Source organism: Thunnus albacares, chromosome 8 (genome assembly GCF_914725855.1).
Source record: "Thunnus albacares chromosome 8, fThuAlb1.1, whole genome shotgun sequence".
Lineage (NCBI taxonomy): Eukaryota > Metazoa > Chordata > Actinopteri > Scombriformes > Scombridae > Thunnus > Thunnus albacares.
Window position 1 is genome coordinate 13,568,018 of NC_058113.1, and position 23,568 is coordinate 13,591,585.

Sequence of the window (23,568 nt, forward strand, 5' to 3'; positions counted from 1 at the left end):
AAAGAGACACTTGTGACTGGGGAAATATGCAGGGCATGCGTGTACACACACACACACACACACATACACACACACAGATAGAAACGCAGACATACTGACAGAGACACATGTGCCAGTACAATGCAACATAAATTGGGGCATACATTATCAGCTGTCTGTGATTTCAGAGCACATGTTGGGACTGTTGTACCTCAAAACAGGATGAGATTAGAGGGAAACACAGGCAGACTATACATGACAATAACTGAGTAATACAGAGTGATGTAAAAAGACAGGATACTCTCCCATACTCGTTCTGGAGGACTTATTCTATTGAATAAACTTTAGCACTTAATTCAATAAATCAATCAATACTTCAGTCATGTCAATCATGACACATTGACTTTATTGAACGCTGTTATGTTTTGTACGGTTGTGAAAATCGGAATCAAGAAGAACAGAAACAATATTTAGTCTGTGTACAATAATGATTCATAAGCCACAAGTAGTCCAAATCAACAGAATAATATCACAGGGTCAGTTCACCTGATTTATAGGAGAACAAAAAAAAAACCTCTAGGGATGATTACAAATGCCAACAGTTTTGGTTTTATTTGCCCAGTTTTTGAGATTGTTGCTGCAAGACCAATACAAGTTATTTCAAATTTGTTTGTGGTGCTTTAGATAAGCCATAGATTTCACTGTAGACAGTTTTCACTGGAACATTTTTTTTTACCAAAGTCAAAATCCCAGTAGAAACAGATGATGGTGTGTTCTGTGACTTATCCAGAGTAGCAGGGGTATTGCTTTTTGTGTTGCTGTTGGATTTTCAATACTGTGAGCTCCACAAATGTAAGTCCATTCACCTTCATTTTACTGTACTGAGGAGGCAGCAGAGATCTCAGGGTTGGATATCATCATGAGACCACTACAGGTGAGTGAGAAAATATGAAACAGACTTTTAAGTTGGCACCAGACCAAGTCATCACATACAAATACATTGACATGGCCATGTATGTCAAACTAATCAGGTAAGATAAATATTACTAATTAATTCCACATCTGACATTGATGTATGAGGCAAAAACCAAAAAAATGAAACAATCAAAACCATTTTTAACAACCACTAAAATGAAAGATTAACAACTAAAACAACTTCAAATGTGTCCATTATGTGGCTCTGAAAATATACTGTTCATGACTCTCATTCAAAAATAAATACTTTGAAAAACAAAGTTACAAATGACTTTTAATCAAGAGTATTGTACAGATTGCTACAGCTCTCCACAAAATAAAACAACACGTAAAGTAAGAACAACTCACTCTGCCAAATGGAGGATGGCAAAGTCTATAAAACAGGACTTCAAAGCCTATGCAGCTCATAATCGCTGGGGGGAAAAAAGCTGGATAGTTCATTAACACCTAAGAATGACTCCGAAACTCAAGAAGCTGCACATTGACAGTTTGATTATCCTCTGACTTTACTCTGGTGGATGATGAGAAAGTCCAGAATGTGTTTTCCAAGAGTATCAGCTTGTTGAGTTGTGCTTAACTTATCGGTGAATATGGAAATGTCAGGCTGCAGTCATCAGCGAACAGAAGACCAAGCGCAGCGATTCCTTTAGCAGCCTGAACTTAGAAAATGTTCATGTTTGTATGAAATAGAAATATCAAACAGAATCTGCTGATGAAAGATTCTACTCAAAATCTAGAATATCTAGGATGTGATTTATACCGAAAAAGCTTGTATGAAAAGTGTTTGCTGAGGTCTGCTGACCTGTCATTGCCCATTTGGTTATTTCTTGTTAACTGACGGAGTGGGAAGCTATGCTCTTTAATTAAAAATCTAACTGTACTAAAAACAAGAGAATAAATCTCAACAATATTCAAATAATCCTTGACTGTGTATATGTCACTGACTTCTTCTTTTGGCTCATTTAAAATTGAATGAGAGCTTGTTGACTATGTTACAGGAGAGAAGGAGATCCTTTGTCATGTTATTCAGCTCCTTCAAACACACTGTTAAGGCCCCGATGATGTCACTGTCTTCTTCCTGCTTCACAATCCTCTTCTAGTCCACAACTGCTCCACTAGTACAGCTTTTCCACAATGAAAGCCAATATGGCTGCTGCCAGTGCGAGTCCAATCCCCAGCTTCTTCAATACTTCCCTGTCCAGACTGTAAGACCCCATCAACAAAACCGAAGAGGACGACATAGAGGCAGAACCATGGACACCGTTGGCCATCTTCTCCTGTGGGGGGGAAACATACAGAAAGACAATCACGTTAAACTTGTTTAAGAGAAGTAGAGCTTTTCAACATCTTCATATATTATCACCCTAATACTGTAATAACAGTATGATACTGCTGACAGCTCTCCTCTGCACAGAAATGAAGATTCCTGCATCAGATACAGAAAATGAGTTTGCAGTTGCTCAATAAAACTGATATGAATGCTTTGGCAAAGTCTCCCTGCTCATTAGAATATGTAGGAAGAGATTCATATTTATTAATATGAATTTAGTAGATCATGACTGAAAATCATCTGTAGGATAAAAATCTATTTTAATTAACATAGCATGGATCCTCCTGTCATAAAGGCCGCCATGTTCATCAAGTGGTGTACTTCCACCTGCTGTAGAAGAAACTTTACATTTTCACTCACTGGCTGAACCTCCTGGTGCTGCTGCACTAAGTTGAGCCTCTCAGACAGATCTTCATCTCACAAGGAGCCAAAAATCATTCAAAATGTTAAATTTTTCTTTTGCTAATATCCCTCAAATGTATGCAAAAACACACACACACACACACACACAGGCCCTTTTTCTTTTTTCTCATACTTTTATTGCAATTAATTCATAATTCAGTACACCCACAAAATGTCCAGTATATTTTCATGCCCTTGCAATTACTTTTTGTATTTTATACACACAGTGATATAAACAGAAGAAAAAGAAAAACACATATATTTATATGTGCATATATACATTTTAAGATGTGGGCGCTGAGTATGTGTATATGTCTGTTTGTTTTCCCAAGATCTGCCTCTGTCCTTTTGTAAATTCTTTTGTTAGGCTGACATCTTCTATACTCTGTTTCTTCATTTCTAACTCTAAATGGTATTCTCTCCATTTCTGAGATTTCCTGTATCGTTACTTTCCGTCTTTAAACTGATGGACTTTGTGGTTATCCAATTCCTAGTTATTTGCTTCAGTGCTGTGATTCTGAGTATTCTATAAAGGCACTGGTCCGTTTCCTGCATTAGCTCTGGTGGTGATTTTGTAAGAATAATATATATTGGGTTAACTGTTTTTTTTTTTTTTCATGAAAAAAAGGCCCTTTCTCTCATGCACACTTGTACACATGGAGATCACTGCAGCACATAGCATAAGTCAAGTCCATAATTCATAAATAGGGAATCATCTTTAGATTAAATCAACTGGCCACGGTCACAAATCAAACAGCAAGGCTTGACAGCAGAGTGGCCAGTGATCCAACGCATCAAATGTCTGTAATCAGAGAGTTCTGTTTGGTCTTAATGTGTTGGACCATTAAAAAGACATCCACCACTGAAGTGAGGTGACAGTGAAAGATGGGAAACAACAAAAGGGGAGAGGAGCAGAGCACGAGACAAAAGATAAACTGTCAGGAGGACAGGAAGAGGAAGAAGAGGAGGATCAAATTCTGATCTGAAATACCTCAAGTTTTTTGACACACTGATCAGCCAAATAATAATGTAATAATGTATTTAGCCTTAAGGTCTTCATGAAATAGCCATTTTATGTGAGTATTCATGGATCATTGCTGCTGATCATTATGTACATTTAGATCTACTGATGCTACTTATTATTACTTATTAAGATCTGTAGATACTTCAGTAGTGCCATCATCTAGGACAGCAAAGAGCATTATTCTTATTATTAAAAATTACTAACACAACATACCAAATTTTGGATTTGGTGCTTATTTTCGATATTATATGTATGGCAGCATTCATAAAAACAGCCATTTTCTTATGAATAAATACAGTATATAAATGAGTGCATTTCAATTATGATGCTATTATCCCTGTGTAAAGCAGTTAATGCAGTTTTGTAGTGATCCAATTATTACTGAGTGCTTTCTACTGAATCAAGCTGACGCTGAGAAGGTGCACCATGATGTAATTAAGGAATCTTGGGGAGACAAGAGACAATAAGAGTTAACTAATAATGTCAGCACAGACAAAGAAAATCTGCATTAAATATATCAAGTAAAAGCTCATATTAAACTGCTTCCTATAGGAACGTAGAAAAGTCAGAGTTGAAGTGTGCACTTAAAGCACAGATTGCTTTGGGCTAAATTTGAGGGATTTGTGTGTTTGGCATATTGCCAATAGTCAAACATGCAAATATAAACAACACATACCAGAATATGATGTTGCTTACTGAAACAAAAAGCAGCTGTTGAGAGAGCAACATTAAAAATAATCTGATTTTTTTTTTCCACCCTCAGTGGTGTTAATATAATTCCGTTGGTAACACTGCATATTGATAACCAGCCTCGTTTCTCCATGGCCTCCACCCTCTCTCATTGATCATCATTCTGTTTGATTACACATTTATTTAGTTTTATCTTAATTTCTGAGAGTGGACACTTGAGAGGCCAATTGATTGCGAAATAAATAAATAATCCTGCGCAAGATGTGGCCCTTTTAATTTGAGCATTAAACAAATTGGAAGAGAGAACCAACATATGTGGGTGGAGTGGAAATCGATCGGGATGACCTTGTGGTAGTTCCTGTACGTCTCCTTCGACAGTTGGTAAAATGCCTTATCACCATGAAGGTAGATTATGCGGGGTGATATTGAGCAATTGATCAGTAGCTTTCTAGAATAACCTTTAATCATGTTCACTAGGGATGACTGGAAGAGATTTGGCTTTCATATTTACCATAGCTAGATTGACTCTTTCATTCTCACACTTCCCCCTCAAGGTTCTCCATCAAAACTTGTATGACGAGCTTCTGCCTCACCTTACTTTAGTCCTTCTTTCTATTGATTGCTGGTGAGAGGTCTTTCCACTTTTGCCCCATTTTTTTTTTTTCCTGGTAGGATGCTAAGCCAACTTAAGGAAAGCATTCTGTTTTCTCCTTCTAATATTTGGCTGTGCATGTTATCTATTAGTTTACTATCTGTTACAGTTAAAAAGTTCCAAGTAGAAAAATCAGAAAAACTTAGAAATTTAACTTGTAAAACTGCAATTGTAGAAAATGTTTATGCGCGCCTACTGCATGTTTGACCTATGAACTAAGACTAAAACAGAATGACAGACTTTGTGGAGAACAAACACCTACCTGTACATACAGTATGTCATAGTGGATGCCTACACGTGTTGCGTGCACATGGATATGTGTATGAGCAGCTGCGTAGCGTCTGTCCTCTACTTTACTATCCCGCTCCCCTGTTCTCTCTGATGGTTGTGAACGCTGCCTTACCACCCACTCTCTGCCTCACCGTTGTCGCTGAATTGTTTCCTCTGTTAGCGCACACAATGGAAGATGGATACTATGACCGACAACGCCTACGTGACACATCCGTAAGTCACTGACGGCAGATGGAGACAATAGGTGGAGGGGGAATCGGTATCAGAGGTCTAGCTGACACGTCCACATGTGCTTAATGTTAGGATCGCCACACACAACACGTTGGACTCCCTGATGGCGAAACTGATACGCTCTTTTCTTGTTTTGCCGAAGATGCTTGAAAAACAATAAGGGTGCTCTCTGCACGGGGACTAAGTGGTAGCCATGTCAAGTCCCTGTCATAGTGCACGTGTTACTGCACCTGCCATTGAACTTCTTCATTGTAAAAATGTGATCATGATGAATTCAGGTATTTCTGTCAGGGGTTTCAATCCAACCAAATCACTCATCAGCAATAATACCTATATACTGGAGAAGTACTCAGTGCAGTCACACTGTACGCTTTATAGCAGCTTTTAAAGTTGGCTCATTCAATAAAGGATGAATGAATTGGTAGAGAGAAAAAGTAACAAGTTTTTTCATAATTCACAACTTTTTATGAACTTCATGAATGACTGAATGGGCACAGTTGCATTTAAGCAGATAAACTACTATTTTCCTGATTACTTGAGGTAGCAAAGACACAATAAGAATATTTAATGGAAGCTGAGACAAAAGGAAAAGCAGGCTAAGAGCAAAGGACAGATGAAAGAGAAAAAAAGTTTATCAAAACCATTATCTTCATCTATGCTGACACACCGAGTATAGTGCCTTCTTCTCTATCCGTCTATTTATCTCTCTCTCTGCAGGTGTCTTTTGACAACGGGGTGCCGGGAGAAACATTGAATAGTACAGTCTGAAATCTATTACTAGTAGGGAGGATAAGTGAAAATCCAAGTGCCAGTAGGTGCATGTCAGCACAGTGGGAGAGAAGGGGAGACGATGGGGGGGAGCAGAGGGGAGAGAACTGGAAAACTGAGAAGAAATGAGTGAAGGAAGGACAGGAAGAAGAGTGAGAAGGAAAAGATAAAAGATGTGGCTTTCAGTGATAGTTCACGACCTGCTAATGTGCATGCTGAGTTTGTGCATATGTGTCTGTGAGAAAGAGTAAGAGAGTTGGCGTTTGTGAGTGAGTGTGTCTGTGTGTACATGTGTAGGCCTGTGGTGGATGATGTCGGTCTCTCTGCTCACAGAGGTAGAACAGAGCAAAATAAATCCTCCTGAAAATCATCTAACACTACACCAGGGGTCAAAGACTGGCTAGCACAGCTAGATGCTTTTCCGTCAAGGTCTCTTCTCAAATGTCTCTCTGTCTCTTAGAAAAACTCTTGCTCCAATTCCACACATGCGTCGTTTAAAAACACATAAAATAAAAATCAGCCCGGGTGTCTGGTGCAGCCTCCGCCAACACACTGATGTATTCACACAAAGACACACACTGTGACACGCACAGCACATCACGAGAGCCAGAAAGCACAATACGCAGTGGTCACATTTCTCACATGATCCTCACCAGCTGCCACTGTCACTCTAGACACACAGAGACCATGGAGGTGGTGTGTGTGTTTGTGTGTGTGTGTGTGTGTGTGTGTGTGTGTCTGTGTGTGTATAAACAGATACTGTAACAGGCTCCTTAGTCACGGGTGATTTGACAAAGCCACAGTGACAATCACAATGAGCTGCAGTTGTATTTACAACTGGACAGGGAACAAGAGAGGAATTAAAAAGAGTGATTACAAGTAATATTTAACATTTCTGATACAAATAAAGGTCTTTGCTGGAACTCTGATCACTGATTGGTAAAATATATTTATATACATATATATGTATATAAATACACAAAAGGAGGAATAGAGGCCCAGTGGGGAACTTCAGTCATGTTCTCTTTCTCATCTGTCATCTTAAATGGTCTTCATCACCTCATCTGTAAATCCCTCCTACACAGCTATATAGACGTATAGGTATACCTGTTGTTGTGTGTGTGTGTGAGATAACCAGTATATTGCAGATTTAATTTGACATTATACACCGATACATTGAGTAACATGCCATTTAAAGTTCTTTACCAACAAGGTAATGTGTCTCTGGTGATTAACTAGCAAGGTGTTTTCCTGAGCCCAGGATTAAAGGCTGCAGATCACATTTCTCTCAGGAAGACTGAAACAAGTTTAAGTTTAAGTGAGCAAAAGACATCCTTTTAGCCTATTGCTGTGGATGCCATTAGCAATCACAGATAGGTGAAAAATGTTGCAAACAGGGATAGAAATCAGTACTGGCCAAGAAGAAGAAGAAGAAGAAGGAAGAAAGCCAGAGAGCACTTCTAGCCTAATCTGACAGACTATTTTAATAACAATGTGGCGTTACATTGCGGGTGTAAAGAGGGTGGCTGGTGTCAGCGCACCTTCGCAAGAAGAGACAATTGACAAACCAAAAGTTAAAAGGCGATTTCTCAGTGAGAAGTGGAGGACAGCTGGCAGTGGGGAGTAACGTGACTGGCTAGTTTTTGATGAGAGTAGTCAGTCGATGTTTTGCTCCCACTGTCGGCAACATGCTTCAGCCAGCAGCAAGACAAACAGCAGCTTTATTGTGGGAACTAAATTTTAAAATTGGTGGCCATCAAGGACCACAATGCCTACAAACGCTACAAGGAGGTGATCTGCACTGTATGTGTGTGTGTGTGTGGTAGATTGTTAAAGTTCTGAGTTTGTTAAAGTTCGATGTTAAAAGACTGTTAAAGTTCTGACTTAATGGATCTACAGTGTACTGCTATTTGAGTGTCTGTATTTTGTTTCTATGCATTTGTCGAGTGTGTGTGTTCGCACATGCGTGTGTGTGTGTGTGTATGTGAGGGAGAGAGAATTAAAAATGGACAACCATAAGTGGATAAATATTAAATTAATACTTTTTATTAATACTTTTTTATGGGAAAAATGTGTATTAGTTGTTTTTCAAAGCAAGACAAATATTACACACAAGTTACACAAAAGTGTGATTACAACATGGTTGCTAGTAGAATTTAAGAAGAAAAAGTTCTTTCCCAACACTGGGTGCAAAGTATGACTGTCTCAGCAGTCATTGGTGACTGGATGTGGGGATCATGTGAGGCTAGATCTTCCTCCAGAACTTGAACCTTCTATAGGAGCTGTGGGCCTCATTAAGCCACACATCAGTGCAGATAGATGCTAATAAGTGACCCCAATGACATATTTTGCTGTCATCTAACTCCTCTACTCATATGTCCAGCAAATTTCTACACAAGTTCTCACTCGAATAGGAGATAGGCCATTTATCTTGGATTCTGTATGCTGCTAAACCCCTTAACCAAATGATGTATGTGTAAGAGTGTGGCAAGACTGCTCTTGTCATCTAAAGTAGACCCTGACCTGTTGAAACTTTTTTAATAGGACTATACTCAAGAGGGATTCTGTTTTGTAAAGCATGGGATGTACATAAAAAACATCTTATTTCTTAGTAAAATACTATTCCAATAACAAGAATTATTTCCCCTCAACTGCAGCTGTAGTTATGTTGCTTTGATCTTAAGGGGATGGTAAAATCAGAAATAAAATGCCAAGCCATGGTTGACTCATCTGCTCAAGAGCTGAAGAACTTTGCTTAGATGAGTTTGTTTACAAGATCTGTACTGGGGAAATTCTATTTTTGCAATAACATGGAAGAAAAAGCCAAAAAACACATAATTAAAAATGATTACTCAATGACTACACATTATTTTCTCCCTAACAATTCTTGGCTGAAAGCTTTGTTATTTACATCTTCCATCTGTGGTTCAAAAGCAAGTTCAGAGTAAGGGGCATTTAAAACCTTCTGACAAATATAACAGAATGCAGCAGTGTACTGCCATTTGACATGTTAGGTCTGAATACTGAAAATAGACATGACTGATATTTTCATAGCTTAACATTTATTCCTTTGTTACTGTGACTGGGTCTTCAAGTACACACAAAAGCACAGGCCATGTAATACAATTTGACATGCTAAATGAAATACTTAAATAGCTACACCTGCTGTTTTGAAGGCAAGACAAATTATTTGCTACTAGAGTAAACAAAGTCATGCAAAGGCCAAGCAAAACCTTTTGACATTAAAAAGTTTAAAAATAGATTTTGAGAGGATTAACTGTATCATGGCCAGAAAAGACTAATCTTTGATATTTGTTCTTTCCCCGACAATACAGATGACAACATGTGTGCATAACGCAACATCAAAGCAACAATCCATAACAGTTGCATGTCAGCACAGAGCGGTTCAATTGTTTGAGGTGATATACAGATTTTTGTCTGTATGAGTGTTATGCTTGTGTGTGTCAATGTTTGTGTTGGGCGCGCGTGTGTGTTTTGTTATGATGACTGTGTGTGTGTGTACAGCCAGTGTCTCATATAGCCTGCGGCTAGTAAGTCTGCTAGGCACACCGGGGGGTGGTGTAGGTGGGGAACGCTGCGCATCAGTGTATGTGTGTGTATGTCTATGAATGTATATATACGTGTGTGTGTGTGTGTGTAAGCTTTGCCAGTGAACCTGTACTTTATGTTAGTGTGTGTTAATGTACTGTAAGCATTATGATGCAAAGTAACAGCAATCCCACCTACTCAGCCTGTACTACAATATGTATAGAGATGATTCTAAATTGACCACATCCATGCAATGTGTCTTTATATTTCCCTCTTGCTATCAATTCACACTAACACACACACACACACACACACACACAAACAAACGCACGAACCATACATAGGTGGGTTGAACTGAAGAGAGGAGCAAAAAGTAATCACAAGAAAGAAACAATCAAACAAGACGCATAAAAAAGCAGGGTTAATGTAAAGAATTGAAAAAAGAAACAAAAAGAAAGAACCACTATGAAGTAAATAAACAAATAAATAAATAAAGAGAAAGAAAGACACGAGTAAGGCTGGGAAAACCAGGAAAATCAGCCCCGACGAAAAGGAAAAAGAGAGGCCAGCAAATTTAATATTCTGGTTGAGATTCATCCATTCACATCCATTTTTGTTATTCTGTCAAATTGTGGTCACGGAGGGACATTGTTCACTACCTGTTTTCATCCCTCCCTTTCTCTCTCTCTCTCCTTCTTTCCCAGCTCCTCTCCTTTTTCCATTCTGTCTTTAATATGGACTGTCAATTTAGTGTCTTGTGGAAGGAGCGGAGACGTTTTCTCCTCTCTCTCCTATTCTCTCGGTCTCCTTGAGAAAGTATGCTGTGAAAAGAGCTGATTATTGGATGGCACTCAAGCTGCTTTTTTGTCTCCTGATCTCTCCGTCTACCTCGCTCTCTCTTTCATTCTTTGCTTCATTTTTTGGCTTCTCTCACACACCCCTCTCTTCTATCATTTAATTTTATCTGAGGATGAGGACTGGTGAAGATACTTTCTCTTTTTTCTTTCCTTCATCGTGCTGTTGAGTGCTTTCTCTGCTATTGTGTCCCACTAAAAGACTCATTACTGTCCTTCCCCTTCTGCAGAAAGTGCTGTTTCTGTGAATGAAGGCCTGACAGATGGGGAGAGCAGAGAGAGAGAGAGAGTGAGAGAGAGAGAGAGAGGAAGAGAGAGAACAAAGGAAGAGATGTCATCCATGTCAATAAAAGCAAATTTTTTAGCTACTCGCCTCTCTCTATAAAAACCTTGGTCTTCTTTCATGGAATGAAACGGCAAAAAGCATGTAATACCGCGAAAAGGAATGAGGGCGAGAGAAAGGCATGGGGGAAGGATGAAAAAAAAGAAAGAAAAACAAGGAGGGAGAGAAAGATGGGACATAAAAGAGGACAGAAACTGAAAGAAAAAAAAATTTGCTACTGCTGGTAAGGGTGCATCCTCTATACTGTCTTGGGAGGGGGAAGCGACCATCGTACATCAGGAAGTCACAGCAGGTTGCCAGTTCATTACAGGGTGTCCACAAAAACAAACACATTCACATCTAGGGGCAGTTTATTGTCTTTAGTTCATCCGACCTGCGTATTTTTGGGCAAAGAAACCTAACTGAACACAGGAAAAACATCCCCACATCAAGGACATTCCTACATTGAGTCCCAAAACAAGGAATTTAATCCAATCAAGTGCCTGAAATCCGCCAATTAGAAGTAATGTCACCCTTGTTGGTAGTTACGCTCACCAATAACAATTAATAAGTACCTCTCTTTACATGGGGATGCAGCAGTTAATTTAGATCTTTCAATTAAACAATTAAACCTAAACCTCCAAGCAATATCTAATTAAACAAATCAGGAATTGCATGTTTGGGTTTGGCTCCTCTGCTTCATACGTTTGGCTTTAAAGATACCTTTTCTATACAAGACGCAGTACTCAGCACAACGATCTTGGGCTGTACACGGACAAAGAGCAGAGTGCCTTTTGGATCGCTACTCATCCATCCATCCACAATTCCTATACCTGTCTATATATTCACACATCCATGCATCCATCCATCTGCTCCATCCATCAGTTGTGTGCATCTAAGCCATCATGTCTCACACCCATGCATCTATATCTATCTGGCCACTTTCAGATCCATCCATCCACAGTCAAGCTTTCATGTGCCACTCCTCCATAAGTCCATCTATCAATCCAGCCATACTGCTGCATTCCCACACACACACACACACACACACACACATCAGTATGGATGCTGGCTGGCATGCAATCATCTCTTTCTCCCTTTCTGAAATGACAGATCTCTCATTTTGTTCCTCTTTCGACAAATGGACATTACAGACCTTGGTGGGTTCCTCTGCCTTTCCAATCACCCACTTATCTTCCACTCTTTCCTTTTATCACTTTCTCTTACGACACTCCTCTGCATCTTAGATGAAATGACAGAGCTCAGAGTCTGTCCTTCTATCAGCTACCCAACTATCATGCACCTCATCACACAATCTCTCTCCTCCCGCTCCTTTATTCTTCTGTTTTTCTCTCGCTCTCTGCCAAAAGCCCGTAATTATAGACCCTGCTGTAAGACACGGGGGTGAGACTCTATCTGCCTTTCCCTAATCACTCATTCATCTCACACACACACATTCAGCTCAGTGTGTGGTGGACTCACACTGAGACTCAGAAAATAGATGGTCTTCAAATATGTATAGGCCAGCCACCAGTGTGTGTTTGTGTGTGTGTGCGTGTGTGTGCGCTGGTGCATATCCTTAGATATGTGTGGACACATGGGTATGCTAGTGTGAGATTGTGCTGTATGCATGTGTGTGCATGTGTATGTTCAATCAGGACCGTTCACTTCATAATAACAGTGGATACAGATATGGTTGTCAAGGACATCCCATGGACCGGAGGGCTCGTATGTACATAAGGGTGTGTGTAGCTTGCAGATACTGCTGTGTTTCCAAGCCATTAGGTCACTTATCTATTAGCACTGTGCTCCAGTAACACTCTGCTGTCATTAAGAGCCGACAATGCAGGTCGTAAGGACTCTGGATTACAGATCATCAGCGGCATCACTGGAGATCACTTAATATAACAATATGTTAATTGCCAATATGCCACGGACTGCAGAGACATGCATTAATGAATTTTTGCACATACAGATTCAACACTGTATCACAGCACACACATACTGATCTGCCAAATCAAAACTGCTGTTTGGTTAAGTATCTATTTTTCAGTCTGTTTGCCTCTGTTTGTACCCTCACCACCTCTAATACCCTCACATTGAAAACCACAGCTTAGAGAGTGCAGCAGCTCCACTATCCTTGATTTTATTACTGTGTCAACTTTTGATGCTGTTGCTATGACTTCCATTGCTGGTCTTGTTTTATTGTCGTACTTTCAACCCAGCTCACCGCTGACTGCACCAATAGATATATAGACACATTTAGAGACATAGGGAATGGTAAAATTGGTAGCCAGAAATGTCTGGACAAGACCAGTCAGCTTATATGTCAGTGTGTAAGGAACAAGAAAAGTGTGTGTATAACAGTATGACAGAGCCAGTCTCTCTCACACAGTAAGTGTGACGTGTGTGTGTGTGTGTGAATCTGTGCGCAAGACGGTCTAGTCCTCACTGCTGAACTTTTTATTGCTGAGTGACGTGTCGCTTGGCTTGCTGTGAAATCTTTCTCTTTCTTCCTTTTTATCTCATTCTCTGCCATCCATTTCCCTCTCTCTCTCTGCTTGCCTTCCGCCTTCCTCTTCATCGGTGTGTCCCTCTCTCTCTCTCTCTCTCTCTCTCTCTCTCTGTCTTTCATGTCTCTGTCTCGCAGTAAAGGCTGATGGAGTGTGAAATTAGAAAGTGTATCATATTCTGCTCTGTGGCTCCATGTCCTGAGCTATAAGCTACAGCTAGTCAGAGTGAAAAATAACATGCAGTGAAACAGATACATTAACATGGTGTTTGTGTGCGTGGACATGTGTGTGTATGTGGTAGGGAGGAAGACAGAGGACAGTTTAGCCAGCTACAGCTTATCTTTAATTACTTATCTCACGCCTGATACTCTGGTGCTTTTTCACAAACTTCAGAAGCATGCGTGGATTAAGAATGTGGACACACACACACACACACACACACACACCTTCTTCAGTGCTGACTGCAAAACATTTGAATAGCCTGTTGTAAGCACATTTTTTATAGTTTTGATTAGGTAAGACCAAACAATGAGAGCTTGACATATTCTTCAAAAATCAATACAACCTATAGCTGTCTTTCTAAATAATCTGTCTGTCTCTCTGCTCCTGAAAATTGCCCCATTACTCATGTAAGTGGGTGACTTGAGCATTGAGCATAAAGTTACATACAGTAACATCCAACCCAAGGTGGGTAACACCTGCGCTTGTAGCTAAAACATCTAACTCTTCCCACTTGAAGAATGAAGTCATTAGCTGTTTCATTGAGGTCATGTGCTCACATAGCACGGCTGAAAGTACCAGATGCAGCAGGGTGGCACTGACCCAGAAACTAAGGTAAACAAGACCCAATGGGTATCATTTCAGTGAAAAATGCATCCTTCTTGGGGACTAGCCAAAAAAGTTACCCAATGTGTCACTGCCTATGTTAACTATTAGTTTGACAGTAGATATATTTTCTTGGGCTTTTCTGATTCTGTGCTTGGAAATAAAATTAAGGTTTTTTTTTAAACTAAATTACTAAAAATGTGTACACTTTCAAGTATAAACTGTCTTTCTATCAGACCATGTACAGTATCTAGCTTTGTATTGGATCCTCTGAAAGTGGTAGATACACACCATTACAGAAAACATATGTAGTTAGTGTAAAACATGCTGTAAATGTTGTATGGGAAGTATTTTTAACCTGAGTACCTTAATTACCTTCAGCGCCGCAGCTATGATTGGGAGAAAACCATCTGTAATTCTGTGTGCATTCTATATCTATTCTATATCTGTATGCGTGTGTGTGTGTGTATATGAGTGTGTGCCTGTTTACCTGCATCAGGCCAGACACCTCTCCTTTCTGAAGTGGTGTAGCAATGGATGGAGTGAAAGGTTTACTGTCCTCCACTGGTTGGCCTTTCAGGAAGTGTTTTCCTGCCTCATAGATGTCCACTTCAATCATCTTCCCTTTGAACTCTGACCTCTTGGGTACAAGCACCTGCAAACAAGGAACAACACGTCATAACTGATGTCAGTGCAAATTTTAAAAAGGCATGATAAAGAAACACAATGAGCTTAATCGTTATTTAACATATAGCGTTACATTTGTTGTAGCAGTGATTGTAGAAATACACTAAAACAAATACTAAAGTTTTTGAGGTCATGACAAAAGCTACACAGTATGTATATTCAGTGACTGCATTTTGGTTCACAACAGTTGGGATCAACCCAACAACCAATTGCTTTGAATATACATATTTATACATTTAACTACAGAGACCAGGTAGGAAGAAAGAAACAGCCAACCTCTGAGACTGTACCAAGACAGACTGGCAGACCTATATAACCATCCACTGAACCATAAAACCAACCTTCTACATGTTTCTCCACATCTGTCAATTACATTTTCAATTAACCACTGCTGAAAATTGTTTTCCCCAATGCTCCCCCACATTGTTATTTAGCTAGTCCCTGCCTGCTTAAAAAAAAAACACAAGGCTGAGCATTTTCGATTCCATTTATGGAAGCCCTCGAGGTCAAAAACTACGGCAACAGCTGTGAGATAAACCAGTGGGATTTGCTGGTTTGTCTTATTATTTCACCATGGCAACTATAAATCTCGGCTGATCACAGCAGGAAGGAAAAGAAAACAAAGAGTTATAATTATGGCTTAGTGTGAAATGGAATTTGTTCTTAATGACTTACCCCTGTAAATAAAGATCATATGCAAATGCTTCTCCTTTCAAAACCCATTTCAAACTAACCACAAAGTTAACAGATTGACAATTATGTATGCTGTATGGTTTGCTTTCAGATTCAACCTCTCTTTGGTAAAAATTTGCAGTATGACTGGAATTAAGCAATCAGGATAATTTACGGGCTTAAAACTGCGGTCATAAGATCTTGTATAAATTATAATCACAACTAGTGTGGGTTTTTTCTTTGTAAAAATATTCCATGGTTGATTCTATTTTCCAAGAGGAAGAAAAAGGCTCCCTGTATATAAGTGATCGCCCTTTTATTTGAAAAGTGAAGTTATTCTTTCTGACATGAACCCAGCGAACTATCTGACACTACACTGACCCTTCCCTTTAAGTTAAATTATAAGACAAGTGTAAAGATAATGTGTAATACCTTAATAATAATTATGTAATTTATCGATTCCTCTAAATTGTCTTTTTCCGTGTCTCTTTCCACAGTCGGATCAGAGGCCAGGATCAGCAGCAAAACAGCAACCCTCGACTTGCTGAGGATTCAATGTCTTGCACAAGTACACTTCAGCAGGGAGACTGCGTGCTGACTCAGATCATCTGGTGGTCTGTCTAACCATTACACGACTCTGCAGGGCTACGCTTCTGACTGGGCAGGAAAGAATAACTGAACTGACCTAGTGGAGGGAGTGTTACTGCTGTGTTGGCGGGGGTAAGCTTGTCTCAGTGTTAATCTGTCAGTCTTTATCCAGCTGGTGGAATATGATAGGAGATGGAGAGCGGACCAGACAGACACACAGCCAGAGCCACACCTGCCTAATCAACACACCTGCTGCTCGACACTCTGACCACTGCGAGCGAGCGTGTATGTGTGTGTGCGAGTAACCAGCAACTGGGCTGGGAGCAGAGAGGTAAAACAGCAGGGTGGTGGGGGAGGTAGGGATATGTGTGTGTGTGTGTGTGTGTGTGTGTGTGTGTGTGTGTGTAGGTGAGGGTCATTTGAGGCCCATTACAGGGTGATTAAATGATGAAAGAGCATGTCCAATTTCATCGGAAACCACCCCCTCCAACTTCCTCACTCACCCACTTACGGATACACACACACACACACTCACACACGCACGCACACAGGTGGGTTGGGTGCCTATTATACCCGCCAGGATAGATATCCATCTGATGTTGTAAAAGTGAAACTAGGCCATTTGTTCACACTTACACCTCTCTCTACCTTATTCCCCACTTCTCTTCACACACACACACACACAAAACCCCTCTCAACCTCCTTCTGTCATTTTCTTCGCTCCCGCTACTCTTTTCACTTCTTGCCTGACCCTTGACTTTCCCATTTTTTCTCCCTCAACTGAACTCCCCCAAAACCATCCACTCCTCCCGACTGAACTGTCCTACGTTTTGCTTTAATCTCCAGTTTATCGTTTGTTGCCCTTCCCTCACACTTTTCATCAATTGTACATCCCTCAACCAGAGCGATGTACGATTACATTTAAGCTTAAAGTTTCACATGTGATTACATTATAGCGCTAAAAGAAGGATGACAGCAGGTTCTTAAAATTCAACTTACACAGCGAGTCAGACAGAGTGTATGCAACCACATGTGTATGTACTGTATGTGTCTGTGTGTCCCGTGGGTGTAGACATATATCCCTTGGAGGGACAGATTCAGGAACATATTGGTACATAGTTTTTTCATGTTCTTTTTTCAAGTCAGAGTGTGATTTAGGAGTACATGTCAAATATTTAATGTCCAAAAAGAAAAAAATAAATAAATAGGGGGGTGCGTGGGAGAGGCGGGGGGGGGGGGAAACATCAAACATGTCAACGTGCTTTCCTCTTGAGAACAGTCAACTGACACACATGGCATATATGCCTGCATATGCACAAATGCACACACATGAATGAACACGCACTCGCACAGCACACACATGAACCGAGTGACACTTGTAACTTAAGTTTATAGCCTGCAGAAGGAGGTGCAAAGGAGGAGGAGAGGAGGGGAGGAGAGGAAAGTGGAAGGGAGGAAAAATTATTACCATCCCCTGCCCTCGCCGATAATAAAAAGCATAACTTCAAACATGTTTCTGATGATGGTTAAAGCAGGAGGAAATTGATTTATTTGAAGATGTTTTAAAGTGAATTTTTCACAGGTTGAGAGAAGGTCTTTGAAGACATGCGATGTGAACAGCTGTGTGTGTGTGAATTGGATGGAATGTTCATGTCTTTAGGGCTGACCTTAATGTTAGTACAGTAAAAAAAAAAAAAAAAAAAAAAAAAAAAAAAAAGAAGCAAAAAGTACTGCCGCTATCAGCCGCCAAATGCTCTCATGACCACCGCAGGGTGTGTGTGTGTGTGCGTGTGTGTGTGTATTTGTGAGTATGTGTGATATTGCAGCTAACCTACTTTATTCAATACAAGCTTAATCTTCTGACACCTGCTGTGAGTACTCTTGTGACATGCGGAGCAAAGCTTCTGATCTGATTTACTAAGTGGGAAAATGAGGAAGAGTTATATTAGATTCACATATGAAAAAATATTCATCAAATGCAGATTAATTTACTGCTTTTTCACTGAATATTTACGACGGTGGATAGAGTGTGTGGGCCAACTGAACCATTTTAGGATTCATCCAATGCAAGTTCAACAAACCTTGCTAAGTAAATATAAATGGAACATTACCATTACCTGTGATGCTGCACTGTTCTGTACTAAAGTGTTTTTATTAAGATAGTTTAAATATATTGAATATATTATTAGTAGATTTTGAATTGCTGTGGTGAATAATTCTGGTGGTCTGTGAATGTGCTGAGGCAAATAGACACTCTTCTAAGTATTTTCACAAACATCTTACCTGTTCATAGAACTTGTTATGAGCCACGTAGTATTGGGCATCAAATGACTCCTCGGTCACCAACACATGTTGCCTCTCCCCAACCTATCCAGAGTGAGAGAAAGAGAGAGAGAAACAATATGAAGCTGTATTTTATATTAAGCACTTGTTCGTTAACAATTCAAACAACAAACTTTCATGCAGCATTTGTGTAAACATGTTGTCACGCCTATATTTGGCCACCTGTGAGTATGTGCATGACTGCAGCCGTATGCTGGCCGTAACCTAAGCAAAACAACAGGATTAATATTCCTGGAAATCATCTATGACTGTCCTCCTCTATCTCCTCTCTACTTTCTGTCTCCGCATCTCTTTCTGGTTCATTCTGATTACATCCATCAAAAGTCGATTTCCTTTTCTCGCAATAGATGTGCTTTTGTGACAGGAAGGGTACAGATTAACTTAAAACCAACTGACAGAGTGGATAGTAATTTGCAGTTTTGTGTAATTTGTGAGATTTCACTTTTTTTTTTCCTTAAGATATTCTTGACAGCAAAAAAGGATTCACGTTGCAAATTTTGTAAATGTATTTTCCAAATTAGAGGAACCCCTCTTAAAACCAAATATTAAAAGGGTCAAATTTATCTGTCCCCTTTCTTCTATTACTCTGCAAGAAAATTGTCAGAAAAGAGGGTTATTTACTTTACTGTATTTACAGCTGATAGAACTACACTATTTTGGTGTCTGGTTTTGTTGCATATTGTAACAGATACACTAACCGCATCTGCTGACACACATTTACTGATGTGATTTACCATACAAAACCAATTGAGAAATTATTATCTAAGTTAATGTACAGTCAATATTTGTGAATATCTACTATACATATCCAAGCACTGGCTATGGGTTTACCCCTTTTGTTCTACAGGCTGTGTTTAAGGGCTGTTTATTTTAATTCAAACCCAGACAAGCTGCCTTGGTCATACAGTATTGCTTCTGTTCATCAAGATCTCAGTTCAATCAAACTTTTGCTCTTTCATGTTTTTTTTTTTTTTCATGTTTTCTGTTAGTGCAGTTCACCATTTAATTACAATCTCAAGGTTCCCAAGCCACTTATGTTTCGGCACTTTGGCTGAGAGGATAGTGAGCACTATTCAAGTCAGGCCTTTACAAAAAATAAAAACTGAATAAAAAGGAAAAAAAATACAAGGCTGTTGAGGATACAATTCAAATGCTTCAGCAAACAGTCTATTCAGGACATCAGAAAATCAAATACTACAACAAGGCCTCCCAATCAAATTAGTATGGGACATAATGACAGAAAGCACATTTTTGTTGAAGAATGTTGTTGACTCAAAGGAGCAGAAAGAAGCAAAGAGAAGGACAACTTTATTAAAAGTACTGCAGCCATGAATAAAATCACTTTAGGATAGACTTAGACAGACTTGGACTTTTCTCACTTGGTCCCAATGGACGGGTATCTTAATCAATTTTTGACAAATATTTAATTGTGGTTCATGGTTGGATCCACGCATCTCAGATAAGAGATGCACCCAGAAGATGCATCCTGGCCAATCACAGGAACTGCTGAGTTCTGGAGGGGGGGGGGGCAGAGTCAGTCCCTTTCTGTCCATGAACAAGCGGGTTCAACTCCTGAATGCTGTTAGTTTTATATCAAAATTGTTAGTCTTATAAGAACTGCATGATTTATAATGTTGCCTTTTGGATTATATCTTCAGCATTTTTAGAGTGAAACAAGCAGAATGGTTCTAAACATTATGATAGTGTTATCAAAGATGATGGAATTGTGTTAGTGGTACACTTCCTGGCTTAAAGGCAGTGAAACAAAAGTATAACTAAAGCAGACACATATTGTTATATACACATACATACTAACGTGTGTGTGTGTGTGTGTTCTGGTAAATGTCTGTGAGTGTCTGTATGTCACTGGGGCATGACATGTTGTGCAACAAGTCTTGGTTCTCCTTGTTGGTGGTGGTGATGACTTGCAAGTTTCCTGGTGCTCTTATGCTGGTTTACCAGGGGATTTTCTTCAGTTCTTTGATAGTTTATTTGAGTCCCAAAAATGAGAGTTCACAGTAAGATTAAAGCTGGCCCCAGCTAGTCTCGATGGGTGACTGATTCCTAGAGGTGAGTTATGATAGGGAATGGTGGGGGGATGTTTTAAATTGTGCTATCAGCTCACACTGGGGTGTGACTTGGCCTTTCCGAGTTGCTGGCTCTTGAGCAGCTTGAAGAGCCAAAGGTGGCAGGGTCAGTGGTCTGGTTTAAGGCCAATTCATGTTTTCTGCGTCCACTTGGCCGCGAGGGTCCACGAGGGTCTGTGACGTAAATTTAGTCATCCGCTCATGTCCATGCAGACCAAAATTCGAGACTGTGCCGACTGTACGCATTGCAAGTGCGCCAACTGCACATGTGCTAGAAAAGCAAACAGGGATGCCTGTTTCATCTACTGTATGTATGCACTGTATTCCTATTCTCACTAAGCTGTCACTTCTTTTTTTTTTGACTTTTTCTTGTTCTGCAACATACAGGAACTCCTCAGCTGCATTTAGACTGAAAACAGCCCTGTGTAAAACGATACATGGGGCTGTGCTGGTGTGGGTGTGTTGTTTAAAGTGCCGGTGAGACAATGAAATACGATCCAGCAAGTCCGGTAGGAGTAACAGATTATTGTGTTCAAAGGCTTATCAGAAAATCACTGCACAGCGGTTTGCAATATGCACAGACTGGATTTTACAACTCTGGAAAGTTAGCATGCTGCAACCCTGTTTACTAGTGCACACATGTGGAACACGTCTGTGTCTGCGGGAACCCCAAGAGTACATATGGAACCACATGCATGTCCTAGGTCTCTGTGCAAGTCCACAGCTGTCCACTGATAGGGAAACCATTGCTCTTTTAGTGGCCATGCGGGAGATGAGGGATTATCTGATCCTTTCTGTTTGCAGAATGTTGTGTAGATGGTCTTGTTGAGTGAGTTTATAAATTTGACTGTTATGTTATTGGCCAGCATTCCTGGGGGGTTGAAGAAAGAGCTGGTCCTGTTGCTTGAGGGTTTGTACCGTCTGCATTCGAAATATGAGGGGACTTTCCCCAACACCAGCAATTTTGACAGTACAGCAGTGCATAAATCACTTGAGTTCTAAATCTCAGCAACATAGACTGTAGTTGAAAATGTTGGGAACAGAGTGTCTGGTCAGTATTTGCATTTTAACGCTGTTAGTGATGAGCCCTGTACTGTAAAACAGTGCTGACTGATCATTTCCTTAGCAATATGTCACAGCCTTAGAAGTCATGGCTCTGACACATTGCTCAAGGTGTTCATTTTTGCAGACGCCCATCTTCTGTGCTCGCTTCTTCCCTCCTTCCCCACCTTATCCTTTTTTGCTTCCATCCCTCTCTATCTCTGGGCATTCTCTTTGTTGTTCATACCACTCTCCCTCGCATCCTTCTCTCCTCTCTTTTTTACTGATTTTTCTGTGTGTGCGTTCCAACACAGACAGCACCTGCACAGGCATGCTGACAGACTTAAAAAGAGACCAAATAAATCACTGTTTCCTGCAAACAGAGCAATTTTCTGAAAAAAAAAAAAAAAAAAACGGTGGAAAAAATATCCTTTGAACATTATTACTGGATGGCGAACGTTTAGATTTGGGCCTTTTCTTTGCTCCTTTGGATTGAAGACAGATGTATTTGCTATGTGAGCCTTTAAATCTTAAGAACATGAAACAGAGACTTTATTTTCAGTGTTGTATATAAATTTATGGAAAAAATGTGAGACCTTTGTCTTAACACTTAAAATAAAATTTGCTTGTATGTTAACATTTCATCATTTTGTTAACCATCAATAAGTGTCTGGGTGAATGACCATATTTTTAACCTATGTATTATGTATTATTATAGTTGTATAATTAGTTTCTCAGTGACAGATGCATCACTGAATGCATCATTGAAGAAGAAAAAATAAAACATCTGTTCACACATCCTCAAATTTAGTCCTACACCAGAGAGGCAGAGCAGTTTTTTCCTAAATTGGAAGGGTTGCCAGCCTGACTTATTTCACTCTGTGCAAGAGAAAAGTCCACCACACCAAAGCCTCTTGAGGGTTCCATTTAGTTTTCAGTCTTATGCCATGTCAACGCAGGAGACATAGTGCAAGCAGCATGTTAGCAGAGTAAAAATTTGCCTCAGTTCTTGTGTATACGACTGAAAAATGCATTACACTATAGACCGGAGGAGAGATATACTGTATGAACTAGAGGTGTATGTTATGAATTTGTATGGATCTGCCTGCCTTAATAATACCTAGGGAGAACAATAATCTGGGATTAAGGTATATCATAATATGTTGATTGAACTGTGAATAAGGGGATGATCATGCATGAACACATCCCAGCATAGACAATGGCACATTGGAAAATGTAGTGATTTCAGTAAATAAAAAGTTGATGTTGAGCTGCATACACCTCTGTCTGTATGTGTATTTGTACGCAGTATATGTGTTGGTATTTGCCTGTTTGGCTGCTTGTCTTTCCTTGCATATTTGTGTATTTGAGAGTCTGCATTTAGATTTGTATTTACTCCATCTGTTGAAAAACAGAATACCAAATAAGGCGTGCACAGTGAGTTATGCATTTACATCACCATCCAGAGAATAGCATCCCATGATAAACAGCAGATCCACAACAGATTTGTGGGATCATGAGTTTAATTGATAATTAATCCACATCATAACAAGGATAATGAGAGAAGCTTGGCTTTGAATTGTAATCAATGTTTTCCATCTGCATCATAAATAAAGGAGCAATTCACTCAAACGTCATCTAAAATCTCTTGCTGCATCTGTGGCCTTTTTTTTTTACCATGCAAGTGGATTATGTTTCTAACCAGAGTGAAAAGCAGCCAGACTGTTGCATCGGGGCTAACAGTC

General features: G+C 39.8%; 1 protein-coding gene across 1 annotated transcript in view; it reads right to left on the reverse strand.

Moving 5' to 3' along the window:
• Window positions 1-354: 354 nt before the first annotated feature.
• cdkal1 (CDK5 regulatory subunit associated protein 1-like 1) overlaps window positions 355-23,568 on the reverse strand; it is a 244,521-nt gene continuing 221,307 nt past the window's right edge. The window contains exons 13-15 of the mRNA XM_044358558.1: window positions 18,636-18,719; window positions 14,896-15,060; window positions 355-2,231 (exon numbers count right to left, since the gene is read on the reverse strand). Coding sequence (XP_044214493.1) covers window positions 2,070-2,231; window positions 14,896-15,060; window positions 18,636-18,719 — 411 coding nt within the window. The 3' untranslated portion in view covers window positions 355-2,069. The remainder of the gene's footprint in view (window positions 2,232-14,895; window positions 15,061-18,635; window positions 18,720-23,568) is intronic.